Genomic DNA, 15,348 nt, shown 5'->3' with positions numbered 1-15,348 from the left:
GAATGCAGTTAACATTAATATAGCGCCAATGCAGTCACAGCAGAGTGTTTTGATGCCAGGGAATTCGCAAATGCAGTCTACACAGCAACAATCAACTTCGGCGACGACCAATTTGATGCCGAATACATCGGTACCATCTCAGCCAAGCAGTGCTGTTCCACCACCATACTTCAGTTGTAAATATACCTCACTGAAACTCATGAAACAATTTAGGTTGCATGTTCATACTACGTACCGTTATACTTTTCAGATGTAACTTCTCAGCCGGCCGAGCCGCTTTTCGTCACAGTACCCCCAAGACCACAACGCGTGCTCCATTCGGAAGCATATATCAAATATATAGAAGGGCTACAACAGAGATCAACCTACGTGACCCCTTGGCAAAAAACCATCACTGCGACAAGAGAAACCATTCCCAATACGGATATAAACCGGTTGCCCACACAATGGCTTGGAAAACGAGGTAAAGAAAGACCAGAAGTTTTAGTTGATGCGCTCTGGAAACTTCGCAATTTCATGATGAAGGATGTTATTCAGTTTGATCGATTCTAATTCAATCCCGTTAAGTTGAGATAAGGTATTTGATTTGACATTCGAATCTATATATTTCTTTTTTTTTAGAAAACTTTCCCTAAAGTTTTCTCAATAGACTATATTCGTAAAAATAGAGAGATTTTCAGTGCAGTTTCTGAAATTGAATTTCTACAATTTTGATTGTCGGCACTGGTTCCATTCCAGTGTGTTGCTGATTTCGACTACTTCTTTTGCACAGCCCCAACAAAGCGTCACGCCGCATCCTCCATGTCCGTAGTTGTGAATGATGGGTATCGACGCATTACCTACGAATAAGAGAACAACGTTTATAGTACCTTGTTGTGCTGCATGAACTATTTTCTTATTAGCGTGGACATGTAAACATTTCTTTGGTTAGATTGATTGATTTCTATCAAAACGTTGCTAAGAAGGCCTCCTTAAAGAGATTGCAAATACAGCGTTTCTTATCTGTGTATGGAGGTTTAGTCTTATCAGTGCTTGTTTGAATAAAAGTCCGTAATGAAGAAGAAATGGGTAGTTGTAATAAATATAAACTTGTCAGTATATAAAAAGATTTTGCTATCTCTGTAATGCTTGTAGCTGTTTATTTGAATAGATTATTCGAGAATGAATTCTTTCGTTAATTAAGTGATCAGTAATACCTGTTTTGTAGTGCTCAAGCTCTAATCGAACGGTGTCGCGTCCTGGACGTAGTCCAACCCACTCAGACAACGTAGCTGCATTTTTGAGATTTGGAAGCTTTTTTTCGCACCCATCAAAAATGAATCGGCTGTCGTCGCGATTCACATTACGATTAAAATCATTCATTTGATGTGTTCCCCCTAGTATGACAGTTTCGGAACTGTTTTTATAAGGAAAAGAGAATCGGAAAATAAGAAGTAATATATGCTCAATACAGAGTTCTCCCCACACGCGCTTTAATAAAAGCTACTCACTTTGGAATGATATAGTTACCGTCGTCGCTGTCGTCTAGAATAATCTCGTAGACCCAAGGAGCACTAACTCGAGCTACTTGCCCGCGTATGGGGTGCACGTTTTTGTCGCTGACGAGCTCCCGCGAACCAAGGCCAGTACAGTTAACAATCAGATCAATAACCGGTCGGTCAAGTAGTAGCTGTTCAAAGTGATGTACTTTGGAATTAACAAATTTCCCCCCCACGGCGGTGAATCGATTAAAAAGGTAAGGCAGCAATTTTGATGGTTCGCAAGTGAAGGTGGCAAACTGATAACCTCCGGTATAGTGACGTCCGTGCTCTTTACTTAAGCGCATTAGTTCTGGCTCCGTAATTGCTTGGCATCCGAACACGATTTCTTTCCAAGAAGGGTCGGGATATCCGTTAGGTTCTGTAGTTAGCCGCATACATGGTTGTAGGCATACTCCAACCTTTCCGGCCAATCCGTTTTTCCACAATTGATGAAAGAACACATGCGTTTCACTGGACCACTTACTGTAAAGTAAAATGCGAGCACGAATGGAATGTAACTGTAAAAAAAATGATTTCAAATATATTGTTGTCTTCTGCAATCCGCTTACACAATCTTGTGCTCAGGTGTTTTCCCGCAAAAATAAGGTCCCCAAAGGCCGGCTGAACCATCTGCTGTCGTTTCGGGGCTTATTGCTTCGGATATGAGTGTTACATTTGCCTCGCCATAGTAATGCTCTGCCAACTGTACTGCAACACTAAGACCACTAACTCCGGCACCGACTACAATGATTTGCCTCATTCTTGTTAATCGTACTTGTACACTTTGGCGAGTTCCTGGGCGAGGACGCTGGTAAAATTCAACGGGATTTCTGATTGCAGCAATCGTTCACACCGGACTGATCATGACCATGGTGTGCGAGATGTATTTTAAATAACGGTATGCGCATGTACGTTATCATCGGTTTTGTTGTTTTTTCTTCTAGCAACATTCCGGGTTGTTCTCGGTTGCTTACCTCGCTCGATAAGGATTAGAAATACACTCAGCATAGATGAGCCTTATCGCACAACTTATTATGGTGATTTTAACACTCATCCGCATGGCGATTATGCATTCAAGGCCAAATAATCACTGCGGAAGTATAAGTAGCGACAATTCCTGTGCCGTCTCACACAACTTCTTTGTCAGATTGTCGGATCTAAAGCTTAGATCGAGCATCACCGGAATTATCATCCCATTGCTGCACCAGCTGCACCACTGCTCCTGCACATCCCCAGGCAAGTGAAATACCGGCACCGCCGTGTCCATAGTTGTGTACAATTGGTTTTCTTCCAGAGAGCCCTAAAATGTAGTTCATAAGTTTTTAAACAAAAAGCAAAATCGTACGGTCGTTTGACAATAGCTACCATGATAGAAATCCATTTGTAAGCGTACACCGGTTGATCTCAACGGTCGTAAGCCAACCACATCTCTGACGAGAGTTGCGTGTTGTAATGATGGTACAATCATTTCGCAGTTTTTTCTAATTGAGCTACGATCTAATGGGCACACTCTGGTATCAGTACTTTTCTGTTTCGTTCCGCCTAATGTTATCGAATCTGTGTTGGGTATAATGTAGCAGTAATCGTTGGCAAAAGAGTGGAATATTCCAGGTGTTTCAATTTTTTGCACTTGGCCGCGTATCGCTGTCAGGTTGAGATCGCGTAAAAACGCCTTGGCACCTAAACCGAAACAATTGATAATTAGCGTACTTTCGTCGATGTCCAAACTATCCAAACATTTCATCGTCGACAGTTTCTTCTTGTGGAAAGACACATTTCTTCGTATCATTAACACGTGGCAATAATAATTCATCAGTTTTGTAGGCTCACACGTGAATGTGGTATAAGCAAATCCTGTCGCGTAATCTTCAATTGGCTTATGCTCGTTCGTTAGCTGCTGTAGTGATTCGAGTGAAACTCTCTCAAACCCGAATACAATATCATGCCACCATGGAGTTGGTTCATGATGCCCGGAAATCTCTAAAACGGGAACCAAACATATTCCACATTGATCCGCTAGTCCGCCTAACCACAAGCTATGAAAATAGTCATGTGTATCCTGTGCCCACGTCCTGCAATAAAAAGAAAACATGAAACCAGTACTCACAGGGCATCAAGACAGAGTGTTCAGGCTCAATAGCGTACCTATATATTTGATCGTCATTTTGCCCTAAAAGATATGGTCCCCACAAGCCTGCCGCGATGTCACTTGTTGTGTTTGGACTAAACTCTTCCGCTACTATTTGTATGAGTGCATTCGGAAATGCATCTGATAAACGCATTGCACATGAAAGACCGTTTATTCCACCTCCTAGGATAAGAAACTGTTTGTATTCTCTATTCATTCCGTACTCGTAACAGATTGTGGTTAATTAAAAATGACTTAGAAAATTAGCCGATATAACCGTTTCACTCGAAGCGATACTCAAAACTGAATTCGGGTAGTATGAGTTCGCAATGGATGGGTAGCGCAATCATTTTATTGAGATATCTCATAGTCATTAACACAATAGCTTCTTATCACCGTCTTTCACGCTTATCACCTGCTACGCTTCTCACAGTTGCACGATAGACTTGTCGTTCGTACTGAACGCTTCGCTTCGTTCGCTTGTTTGTTTGCAATAGCTACTGGGATTACTTACGAATTGAAGCTATTAACAATTTCTCAAGATTCTATTAGGTTTTGATATTTTAACCCTATTTTTTAACATTATTTAAGTTAACAAGTTTTATGCTGCTTATAAATTGATATGCCCTTTCTTTGATGGCTGCTGTATGCTTTAAGATAAAAATCGAGAAACAATGCTAGTACAAAAATGGCCTGTAAGAAGCCATACCATAACCAAAATGTTGGAAATTGGCAGTCACCCGACAAAAGTGGACGCCCAAAATGGAAAGCGATATGTATAAATTGAATAAGTTGTAGCCGAGTAAGATGTTGTTTCCACCAAATGTTGTTTTTCGTTGTTCCCAATGATGTGAGGAAGTAGTAGAAGTACATGACTGCATGGACAAGCGTGTTCCATAGGCCTAGCATAAGAACATGACCACCAGGAACAAAAGTAAGTGCACAATAGGTAGTAATCACCATTAGTGAGTGGTGATAGACATGCAGAAATGAAACATGTGATTGCTTTTTGCGCAGGACGAAGAACACCGTATCGGCCAGATCCAGAAGTTTAAGCCCGAAGTATGCGTAACTGAAAAATACTTCATCCATCCCTCGCTGTGATCTTGAGTAGTCGATCAATTGGCAATGAAATGAAAATTCATTGTACTGCACAAACACATTATAAAACTGTACATTCAATGGAAGATAAAAAGAATGTCACAAAGCTTCAAATGCATAATTCGCTTTTGAATACTTACGATTCGCAGGAACAGAATGCTATTGGCAATGACTTGAAATAGATTGTATGCCTTGATCACATTTCGAAGATCGTATGGTTTACGATTAGACATGTAGCGTGGGCCCCATCGTAGTACAAAATATAGGTAAGCAACTACTAATCCTACAATCAGTATTGGTGATCCAGCTAAAGGAAGTTGGGCGCTTCGTTCATCTGGAAAAATAGACGTTTAGTATGTATTGTTTTATAAGGAAAGATGTTTCGAACAGATTAAGTTGAACTTTTATCTTTGGTTAACCTCGTCGCTCGAAGAATAGTTCTTTGTAATTCTTGAATAGTAAACCCATGGCCGTCGTCGTCATTTCACAGAAGTTTACAATGGTTATGAACGATGCACTGAACCACTACTGGACCTTATGAGAGTCGCGGATGCGTTTTATACTAATCGTTTCCTTTTTCTTCTGCTGAACCTTTCCGCATAAGAGGGTTGCGCACATAAGTTGCGCTTGATTAATTATTAGTATAATTACGCGGACTCTAGCACCCGTCTAGAAAATGGTGTAATGATAACAGGAGTAGTAGACAGCAGTTTCGTAGCTGAATAAATCGCTGTTTGTTGCACAAAAGCGTTCATTGTTTGTGAAGGCTTACTATGTCAAGTACACGTTATCGTCATTACACACAATGATTAGGAATGATATGCTGTTAATATCTCGCAAGTTTGTTTTAGATTTTGAAACCCTAATTATCACATGATACTATAAAACCATCATGCTGAAATATTTATTATATTAATAAACGGTTGTAACCGCACACTACCCACACATATTTAATTGAAAATAAATTTTTAAGAACAGCGAACTACGCTCCCTGTGCTTGTGTGAATGTATAAAACCATTGTTATAACAATAATTATCCAATAGCTGATTGAATCGTCTCAGCTATTTAAAACGAGGTTTATACAGCCAAACATGTATGAACACTACAAAACAAAAAATTGCCCATAGGGCACACAATTAAGTGCGATGGTTTCTTTTATTTTTATTGTTAAACTGTCCTGTGGGCGTTAGGCATATAATCCTTAATTGGTATTGCAGAGTTTGTCAGAAAGAATGTTTGAGGCAATTGTTTGTTAGATCCCTAATCACGCACTTAAAGAATACGAGTGAGGATAGTTTATTTGCATACTATTTAACATCCGGAACAATTCATCGCCTTGTTGCTAGCCTGTTCTATCACACTACTTTTGTTTTTTTTATGTATGTTTTAATGTAAAAGTCGGCAAACAGTGTAAACATGAACATGTTCTGCGTCAGCCCAATGAACAGCAAAACCTTTGGAAATTCGCAGTATCCGCCAATCAGTGGGGCGCCAAAATGGACCATAAGAATAGTAAATTGTAGCTAAAATAAAACAAGAGTTATCTTGAGAGTCAAATATAAGTTTATATGCATGTTTTTAATGTTTACCAATTGAACTTGGGTGATGTGTTTTTTCCACCATAGGGAATTTTTTAATTCAGGTTTGAAGGACGTGAGAAAGTAATAGAAATACATTATCACGTGAACGAAGCTATTAATTAATCCTAAAAGGGTTGCATGACTTCCTAATGGATGGATTATAGGATAAGAAGATTAGTTATGGTATGACTGTTCAAGATAGTCGTTTCTCCTATCAATACATACCGGCCAAGAATTTGGTGAAAACATATGTCGCAACTACCATTCCAGCATGATGGTAGGTATGAAGAAATGTTATCTGATTATTCTTTTTGCGCACAACAAAAAATACCTGTTGAGAAAGAAGTGAAACTGATCTACATTAGCAGCTCGAATGTAGATCGGGCCATGTCTTACCGTATCGAGAAGATCGATTATCTTCGAGATGAAGTAAAGATACGTAACAAAAATGAGTTTTTTTCTAGAGGAACTGCCCTTTTGATTAATAGGCTCGCAACTCCAACTATAGTCCTCAGAAAAGTACGAATTTAATCCCCCCACGATACCAATGTATAGGTTTAAAAATATCTGTGTTACGTTATACACGTTCATAAGGGTAGTAAGCTGGAAAGGCTTGCGGTTCTTCATCATTTCTGGTCCCCAAACTTTAACGAACTTTAAATATATTATGATTACAGCTACAATCGGCAATGGGGACCCGAGCAATGGGTAGTGCTCAACACGTGGATCTGAAATGCACGGTGGAATGAAAAAAAAAATTGATACTTTTTGCTAGAGAATAGTTCACAAACTCCGCCCAACAGCTGTGCAGTGAGTCCCACCTTTGTATTCCGTAAAGAAGTAATTGAAGGTTTCATAAATGTTTTTTAGCACAAGAGCCATGACGAACAACGATTGTCAGGACCAAACCATCCACCATACAGAATAGAAACAGGTACGCAATTATTCACTGAACTAAAGCCGTTTCGGATTGATCTAATACGGTTCACAGTTTGGCAGAATGAGATTGAACTCGGAGCCGTGAATCAGAAGAAGCTCGATGCTTTTTGCGTTTACTTTCAATTTGAACCTCTCACTAACAGTATGTCACGTTTCACTATATGGTCAAAGAAAGAATGGTAGAATGCTGTCTTTCCTCCCTAATCGACGGTTGGAACATATATTGATTCAAAGTAACACCACACACGCGCATCGGTCGATCACTTGACCGTTCAGAATGATAATCTCGTTGAACGCCCCATTTAACGTGGCGAACTCGATAAATAAACAGTATGCGTTTGTAGCACGTACATATATAAGCATAAATTAAGCACCCTTTTCTACATGAAGAGAAAGAGGTGTGTGTCATGGAATTTCAATGCAAAACATTGTAAAACAACGATGGTTACACAACACAAACGTTCTATGTACAATCGAAACGGAGCTGTAAAAGAGTTTACGTGTTTATGCAATCTAATTACTGTATATTAAGTTCCATATGACATCAATCCAGATGGTAATCGGCTATCAACTTGCTCGAAGCCATACTAATTTTATAATAGTAATCATTAAGTGCATTGAACCAACCCAATAAAAATAGTATGTTAGGTCCCCGTAAGAAAAATACCACAAGATCATCCAGGTGTTACTTACATCGCATGTTGAATTGTTGTACGTAAAATATTTAGATGATTGTTTTCTTGATTATAAAACAAGGATTTTTCAGTTTTGTTGATCACACTCAACCTGCTGTTTATTGATTGATCTCTAATGTGAGCGTTTGTGTGGGACTATCTATGAGGATGTATTTTACACTGCGTTTTCACATGCTACATACATTCTCAAACATACACAAATATCATAATCCTTATAACCTTATTCAGAAAATTCACTAAATGCACGTCGTGAATGATGTTTCAGTCTAGCGCAAGTGTGTACACACGCCCAGGCGTATTTTGTTGCTTTACCTACCTGTTTTACTATTTGAATGTAGAAATAACGAGTCACTTATTTAAAAACATGTTTTAACTAGATAGTTTTAACATTATGCATACTTTAACTCTCAACACTATCTCCTGACAAAAATCGGGTGCCTTTTCCTAATTTATCAACAAAAAGAGCCCCTCTAACCTCTACTTCTTTGAAGATGTAATGGAAATGAAAACATTCTCCAACAATTCGCTCAGCAATGCGTCAATCTTTATTTCGAAAGACAAAGTAGCTTTAAAAGTTTCAGACATGGTTATTCAATTTCAAACTCCAGCTAGCAATGAACCGAATCCTGCAATGGTGCCATAACTAGCACTAAAATTAAATGAACAGATTACCTAAGAAGTTTGTTCTTGTTTCGTTCTGATTGTGAAATTGTGGATTTCCATATGCTACACTCTAGTACTGTAGATCATTACACTATAGTATCTGTGATAACACGCCATCAACAGTTGCTCGGAGGTATAGGCGGATTCAGCATGGACTATGGCTGTTGGTCTTGTTCAGAACAAACATACACATCTTCATTATACGCAACAAAGCAATACCCATAGAGTTGCTTTTGTGATACACATTTTTGTTACGACTGTCATAAATTTAACGTTGCTACAAAATATGCGGCCTGTCGATGCGCTCAGTGAGTCTAGTGTTAGTACATCGGTCGAACAATTTCGTTTTGCTCAATAATTCTAACATTATGTTTTCCATTTGAAACTGTTAACTCGCATCGTGCTGATTGTATTTGTTTGGCAGTAAGTAATTTCTCGAATATGTTACATTTTCGCTTTGTTGTTCTTAATTTTGTTCTGTTCACATAGTTTTGTGTCTTCTCAAGTACTTACAAGAGAATACTCTTGCTCTCTCTCTCTCTCTCTCTCCCTCTTTCTGTCGTTCTCTATTTTTTTCCTCTGTCTCTCTCGCATCACGTCTGTCTTTTTTAACTACTTACTTTCATGTAGCTTCTTATGCGGTGTCAAAATTCGATATTTGTGAGAGAAGCGTTCAAATATGTTTTAAAATATCAAATTATTCAAAACATTACCAACGTTGAGCCATTTACGAAAGGTCGCAACTTCCAGAAATATCACAAAGAAAACAGAAACAATTTAATCGGTTTCGTCTATGGATAGAGTTTACCATCGATGTGATATGGGATTGTGCTATTCACAACACAGGATTACATATTAACTTCATCAATATGTTTTATGCTCTACATTACTTTTAGCTGTCATTATGAGAGTTCATTGAAGAAACAATGGATATTTAAAATGCACCCGATTTGTGTGTATCACTGCGTTTTAGAATTGGTCAGTTTGTTCTGGCGCACAACATGAAAGTCAGATTTGAAGTGGTTCCTGAAAGAGCCATATAGCTTATTGATTACATAACATACAGTTTCATTATGAAGGTCTCCAGCATCCATGTTGTATACTGTTTTCTAGATTATTTATTCTTACAGATACATATGGGGGTGATGAATACAGAATAGCCAAACTAAGCTCGGTATTGATTTTCATCAGTCTCTAACGAAAAGGAAAAATACAAAGTCATTGCACAGAGAGGAAAAGCTACTCATTTTGCATGGTCCTTTATTCAAAGATAAGAAACTTTTTGCTATTAAACTTCATTTCCAAACACTGCGGTCTATAACAAATAACATCATGAATATGTTTGCTCTGACAATACGCTTTTTTATAGGCCTTTAAGTACCAGAAACATCACGTCACATGATGTTGGGGTTTTCCCTTGCGATTGATAAGAGGCTCGCGTATTTATGATGCTATTGTTGTACACTCATAACCTATGAGCAAGGGTTTCTTGTGTCAACATATTTTATACAAGCTTTCAATGAGTGAGGACACCAATTTTGTCGGTGGGATGCTGAGTGCAGGTGAAACCGTTTGATGCTTTCTAGATGGATTCACGAAGGACTCCTCTGTTACTCGTTCCGCCATTATCGTGTATCATCTTCACCTTCTGACGAACTGCGGATTGTATTATATGATGAGTTCCTACTTTTTAGCATGCGTAAAAAGCTGCCAACAGCAAAAATAGTGCGTCGATGACGATGGAAGATACCCTGGTATAGCGCGTCTCGCAGAGCTTTGCGATCGTCGACCACTTCTACTTGCGTGATGGATAATGCAGAGTAGATCATTATCGTTAAATTCCCACGGATACACCCCACACCTGTAGGGTATATAGGACAGTTTGGGCAGAGAAAACAAACAAAAATGTTACAATCGACTTATTCGACCTTACTATTGGTAAAGCAAGTATAGGATTTGAAATACCTGATGTAGCCGCAGGCGATTTTGGTGAGCCAATTTCTTCGCTAAAAGTTCGCTCTTTTAGCCTACGATGCTTCATAATAATAGCAGTTGCGGAACTCGACGCTGCTGTAGTGGAGGTTGTGGATTGTATTGTGCTAGCAGCACTTGCACATGAGGACGCAGTACTGGTCGATCCTACTGGATTACTGGATGTATCTATTAGATCCAATTTCATGGCTCTCTTGGCTAGATCTGTTTCCGTGACATTACTTTTACCAGCAATTACGTTGCTGATCGTACTCACTGATGGCGGAACCACAACTAATGTTGTGGTAAGGGTCGATAGATTGTTGCTGTTGCTGTTGCTGCTCACTACCACTTGGTTCTGTTGCTCGCTGGATGTCAACACGTTTAATTCAGGCGAATCTGCCTCACCGTCACCAGCAGACTCATTCGATTTTGGTGATAAATTCAGATCGATTGATTTTTGGCTGACCGCACTTTGTGACAGTATTACACGGCTATCACAGCTTTGTCTGTTTGGTTCTACATCCATACTTGAAACCATGCTATTTTGATTTCATCAGGAATATTCACTAAAACTACGGCTTTTTTGGATTATCTAATATGTTGTAAGTATAAGAATGTGAAAAATCTTCTCTTGCTTTTAATAAACTCTGAACTCTGATGCTTTCTTTTGCTGATAAAATGGATTAATATTAATATTGTATGGTAATTTTTAATAAATTATGTCAACATTTGTTGGTGCACAGTTATTCGCAAAGGTCCTTGGGCAGAAGTGCACAGTCCTTGCTTAAGTACAACATCAACACGGATTTATAATGCACTTCAGTATTTACAATCTCTCAATTGTGGTATTTGTAAGAAATTATTGTTTGCTAGCCTATCTGCTCTTTGCACACATTTGCAACACAGGGATTCTTTGGAGTCCACGAATTGTTGCTCGTTAGTTTTACACTCGTGGTTTTCCTTAAGGAAATGTTCGCGTTTCCACTTCACTTCACTCAACTGAACCGCGTTTTTAATTCCAATGGAGGAATAGTCAGTAAGGACAATTTTCGGAATTTGAATGAATTTCAAATCGGCTGAATCTAGTCTTAAACGATACAGACTGTCGAGCAGGCTGGTTAACTTTTCTTGCTTTTCTTCACTTAGTGCACCTAATGAAAAATTATTGATACTATTATTCGTGTTACGATCCAAACAGTGCTGTTCTTCTACGCAGAAGCAGGCAGGAAATGTATGCTGCAAGTGATCATTGCTATCCGCTAGGTTAAGCTTTTGTTTTGATTGAACCCGCTTTTTAATGATCTCTGCTTGAAGATGGCAATTACGTAAGTATTGAATATGCTTGTGAATGCTGTCCTTGCAGAATGAATTTAGTAACTTTTGCAATGGTCGAGGTGATGATGTAGACGATTTGTTGTTTGCAATGCACTGGCACTCAATATCAATGTCGATATCGGGAAAGCACTTTTGCGACTGCCGCAGCGTTGTTTGGAAACGAGGTAATTTTGCCGTTGGAGAAATATGGTTCGTAACACGTGCAGTGGGTAGCGGTTGGCTTGGAGTTTCAATAGATTTAGCGAGCACGTTGGTAGGTGGCTCATTATTAGGTATAGTAGATGCTTTACTCAGCCGATACACGCACGGCAGGGCGACGAGTGATTCGTTTACCACACATGGCCTTTGCGGAATGGATGCAGGAAATGAATGAATCCTATTTAAGAATCTACCCTGTATAGCTAATACCTTTTTCAATTCATGTAACGTGTTTGCATTGCACAGAACTTGAAACCGCTCGGGTATTAGCGCAACTGTATGGCTTCTTTGTGGTTGTCTTTGAAAGATTGCCGGTTTTTTCTTCAGGCAGCTAGGTTTCCCTACACGATCACCAGAGAAGCTGCAACAAAAAATTGAAAAAGGAATTAAATTGACAAATAATCACTAGAAAATCTTTCAATAAAGATGTACTGTACAAACGTTTACAGTAGTAAGAAACCCATCCAAGCTTCTTTGCTATCTCAGGCAAATCCTTACCAAGGGTATGTGACTAGAGGAATCTTCAATTGCTTTCGAGGAGATAATGTAACATCTATGTTCTGAACACTGTTTTTAGACTTTATTCTTACACTTTTATATTTTTTCTCGTCAATCAGATCAGGATAACGAGCGATAAAATCACTTTCATAACATATTGATGAAGCATGCAGTTTGGAGGAAACAGGCATAAACATTCTTCGAAATACTGTATTTGTACGAGGTGAAGAATAATCAATTGATTTGACACCAGTAAATTCTTTTCGAGAAAAGCAAATCAATTGGCTTCCAGACACTTCGAGTGTTATATACTTATTGTTCTTTAGTCTAGTAGACATTTTTCTTAGAGCAAACTAGTTTTCTATGTTGGACCACTTCGTTCGAAATTGTAACAGCGAATGAAGAGCCAGGTCACAACGGTGGTTTCCCGGTAATAAATTGATTGGATTCAATGCTTAGGACATGCTAAGACATCATTCATTTTGATTTCATTTCAAATTAAATCCGATTTGCATATTAGTGTGATCAGTGGTTTGATTTGAATACACTAGCTCTGCTTTACAATACCTATTTATAGCTTTGTTTCCTGCTGGTTGCCTTTTCCAACGATAAACAAATTTGCCTTGTCATGAAAAATGTGTAGGCAATGTCGTAACGATTGTCAAGAAGCTTGTTGATTGGTGGCTTGAAAACAGAAAAGAATCCAAACCTCAAAAGCAAACAGTCGTTCGTTCGTAGTAAAGTCCGCCGCATACATTTCAGGACTACTAATGACCTAATTTCCAACGATGAATTATGATTACTAGATGTATGTAGCATGTATGTATACCAGTATTCTTGTGTATAGAATACTTATATATGTTTAAAAAGAGTATCTTTGTATTTGAAATGGCGGTAAAATTAGTAGTTTATTTATACTGAGCCGTTAAAACTATATCAAAAAAATCATTTAATTTACTAGTTGTTCAATTCAAAATACTCACGCTAGAATGTGTGGTTAAAATACACTCATAGCAACATACTATTTGTTGCCTATTGTTGATGGAATCCTTTCACTTTTTCTTTTCAACTAGCAGGAGCTGCATTATAAACTGGGTCTCCCCAACAGTAGCTCGCAAGTACCAAAATTATAACTTTGTTCTAGGGCAGACAGTATCAACTTGTAAAACTCCACTGATAGCCACTATCATTTCGTTTAACTCCAGGTTATGAAAATGAAGCTCCAGTGTCTACATCATTATCGAATGATTTTACTTCGAATTTTGCCTGCACGTCATTTATTTGTTTTTAAAATTCCCTTGTTTGTAAAACACTTTGCCATTTTGATGTCCAATTTAGAAACTTTACTTCTAAAACGATAATCCGTTTTCCGATTGCCATCAACCTATTAGGTAATGCACAATTGTCTGTAGCTACAACCACGGTAAGGACACATTCTGTTCAACTTATAGTGATGTGATGAAAAAAACTGTACCTGTGGTTTATGCTCACGGATAATTTATTAGTTTTGCTCTACCATTTGAATTGATTTGAACATCTATCAAAAACCGTCCACTGATATTACCACTTTTACGCATACATAGTACTTAAACAATGTCTTTTTTTATGGAGGAGGAATTCACCCTCTTCGATGAGGCACACTACTAGGTTCATTAAAGAGACCTATTCTGTCCCCGATGGTCTTGTAATAAACGGCAATAATTTAAGATGATTAACTCATGGTCTCAAACTGAACTAGTAAATGGTAGTAAACTTCATCCTCACCCTGAATATCAAACACTATTTTCGAACGTTATCCAGTCTTGCTTTGTCAATAATCTCTTTTTTATCAATTTTCTTCCTTACATTCTCTTTCACTCCACTTGACTGTTTTCTGTTGGCAGCGGTATACTCTATAAACTGACCGAAAATTTTCTATCGATGGACACGAGCATGCGCAAAATATCGTATAGGATTTAGTCCATACCGGTAGCATACATACTATTGTAGGAATACATTCAGTCCGCGGGTATGTGTGCGATGGCGAATATGTTTTCATACCTGTTGAAGGAAGGATGATGATTGCCATTGCGTCATTTTTCCTTTTTGTTTTTAGATGTTTACTCAAAAAATATAGCAAAAATATTCTTTTAGGTTTTTCTTTCTTTACGGTTAATTTTGTGAAGAAACCATTCAACTTTATTTTTTCAAATGAATGGCATATTAAACTACAACTTTTGAAGAATATTTAGTTCTATTTTGGGGAAGATTTATTAAAAATTTCATCCATGGCATCAAATTTAGGAAGGTGCATCTTCGAAAAGGTGCTTTTTGCGGTACCCATCGTAGCTGCATAATGGGTCATCAGAAAAATACACATTGATATTCATTTGATAGATTATAAGTTTATCCAGGCAGCCTCATCGAGTTTTTGATGAATTTCTAAAGCCGGCGATACATGAAGCGTAAACTCTCGTATAAACTCAGAATGTAATGCCAAAAAGTTTACGCTTCGTGTGGCAGGCATAATCGCATAAAAGTTTATACCAAAACGTCAACTGCAATTACATTCGTGCACCTGCAATTACACTATGCTATTACATCAATTACATGTGTTTTTGGCCACAAAAAATATGAATCGACGAGATAAGTTGATTTCTGAACATCTTCTTTAATATTTTAAGATGTTTTTACTGTATATTAGCGATTGTAGAACATTCAATTCTTTATAACGCTA

At 38.1% G+C, this 15,348-nt stretch overlaps 6 protein-coding genes across 10 annotated transcripts in view; 1 reads left to right on the top strand and 5 right to left on the bottom strand.

Moving 5' to 3' along the window:
- The window catches only part of LOC126581154 (protein polybromo-1), a 6,977-nt gene extending 6,425 nt beyond the window's left edge, over positions 1–552 (top strand). Inside the window, exons 14-15 of the mRNA XM_050244632.1 lie at positions 1–176; positions 251–552. The exon at positions 1–176 is cut by the window's left edge and continues 392 nt beyond it. Of these exons, the coding sequence (XP_050100589.1) occupies positions 1–176; positions 251–552 (478 nt within the window). The remainder of the gene's footprint in view (positions 177–250) is intronic.
- On the bottom strand, positions 304–2,280 carry LOC126581156 (D-aspartate oxidase-like). The gene is made up of 4 exons (XM_050244634.1): positions 2,090–2,280; positions 1,491–2,003; positions 1,197–1,396; positions 304–839 (listed from the first exon to the last, which is right to left on the bottom strand). Exons 1-4 carry the CDS (start codon positions 2,278–2,280, stop codon positions 703–705), a joined length of 1,041 nt encoding a protein of 346 aa, XP_050100591.1. The 3' UTR covers positions 304–702.
- Positions 2,281–2,647: 367 nt separating this feature from the next.
- LOC126581155 (D-amino-acid oxidase-like) lies at positions 2,648–3,930 on the bottom strand. The gene is made up of 3 exons (XM_050244633.1): positions 3,666–3,930; positions 2,886–3,592; positions 2,648–2,820 (listed from the first exon to the last, which is right to left on the bottom strand). The coding sequence occupies exons 1-3, from the start codon at positions 3,863–3,865 to the stop codon at positions 2,678–2,680; spliced, it is 1,050 nt and encodes a 349-aa protein (XP_050100590.1). The 5' UTR covers positions 3,866–3,930; the 3' UTR covers positions 2,648–2,677.
- Positions 3,931–4,239: 309 nt separating this feature from the next.
- Positions 4,240–5,232, bottom strand: LOC126571629 (elongation of very long chain fatty acids protein AAEL008004-like). Its single transcript, XM_050230311.1, has 3 exons — positions 5,169–5,232; positions 4,890–5,083; positions 4,240–4,818 (listed from the first exon to the last, which is right to left on the bottom strand). The coding sequence occupies exons 1-3, from the start codon at positions 5,230–5,232 to the stop codon at positions 4,240–4,242; spliced, it is 837 nt and encodes a 278-aa protein (XP_050086268.1).
- Positions 5,233–5,935: 703 nt separating this feature from the next.
- Positions 5,936–7,424, bottom strand: LOC126569369 (elongation of very long chain fatty acids protein AAEL008004-like). Its single transcript, XM_050226408.1, has 5 exons — positions 7,152–7,424; positions 6,727–7,058; positions 6,556–6,661; positions 6,340–6,476; positions 5,936–6,273 (listed from the first exon to the last, which is right to left on the bottom strand). The coding sequence occupies exons 1-5, from the start codon at positions 7,210–7,212 to the stop codon at positions 6,106–6,108; spliced, it is 804 nt and encodes a 267-aa protein (XP_050082365.1). The 5' UTR covers positions 7,213–7,424; the 3' UTR covers positions 5,936–6,105.
- A 639-nt stretch (positions 7,425–8,063) lies between these two features.
- On the bottom strand, positions 8,064–14,507 carry LOC126571086 (uncharacterized). Of its 5 annotated transcripts, none has more exons than XM_050229337.1 (4): positions 14,478–14,507; positions 13,616–13,831; positions 10,593–12,495; positions 8,064–10,425 (listed from the first exon to the last, which is right to left on the bottom strand). In XM_050229337.1, the coding sequence occupies exons 3-4, from the start codon at positions 11,137–11,139 to the stop codon at positions 10,253–10,255; spliced, it is 720 nt and encodes a 239-aa protein (XP_050085294.1). In that variant the 5' UTR covers positions 11,140–12,495; positions 13,616–13,831; positions 14,478–14,507; the 3' UTR covers positions 8,064–10,252. The 5 variants fall into 5 exon arrangements, with proteins under 5 accessions (XP_050085294.1, XP_050085295.1, XP_050085296.1 ...); XM_050229338.1 differs by having other exon boundaries at positions 10,593–12,279; positions 12,345–12,495; positions 13,616–14,501; XM_050229339.1 differs by having other exon boundaries at positions 8,064–10,422; positions 13,616–14,501.
- Between the last annotated feature and the right edge of the window lie 841 nt (positions 14,508–15,348).

This window comes from Anopheles aquasalis, chromosome 2 (assembly GCF_943734665.1).
Source record: "Anopheles aquasalis chromosome 2, idAnoAquaMG_Q_19, whole genome shotgun sequence".
Lineage (NCBI taxonomy): Eukaryota > Metazoa > Arthropoda > Insecta > Diptera > Culicidae > Anopheles > Anopheles aquasalis.
Note: the sequence above shows the minus strand (reverse complement) of the source record. Positions and strands in the feature narration are given on the sequence as shown.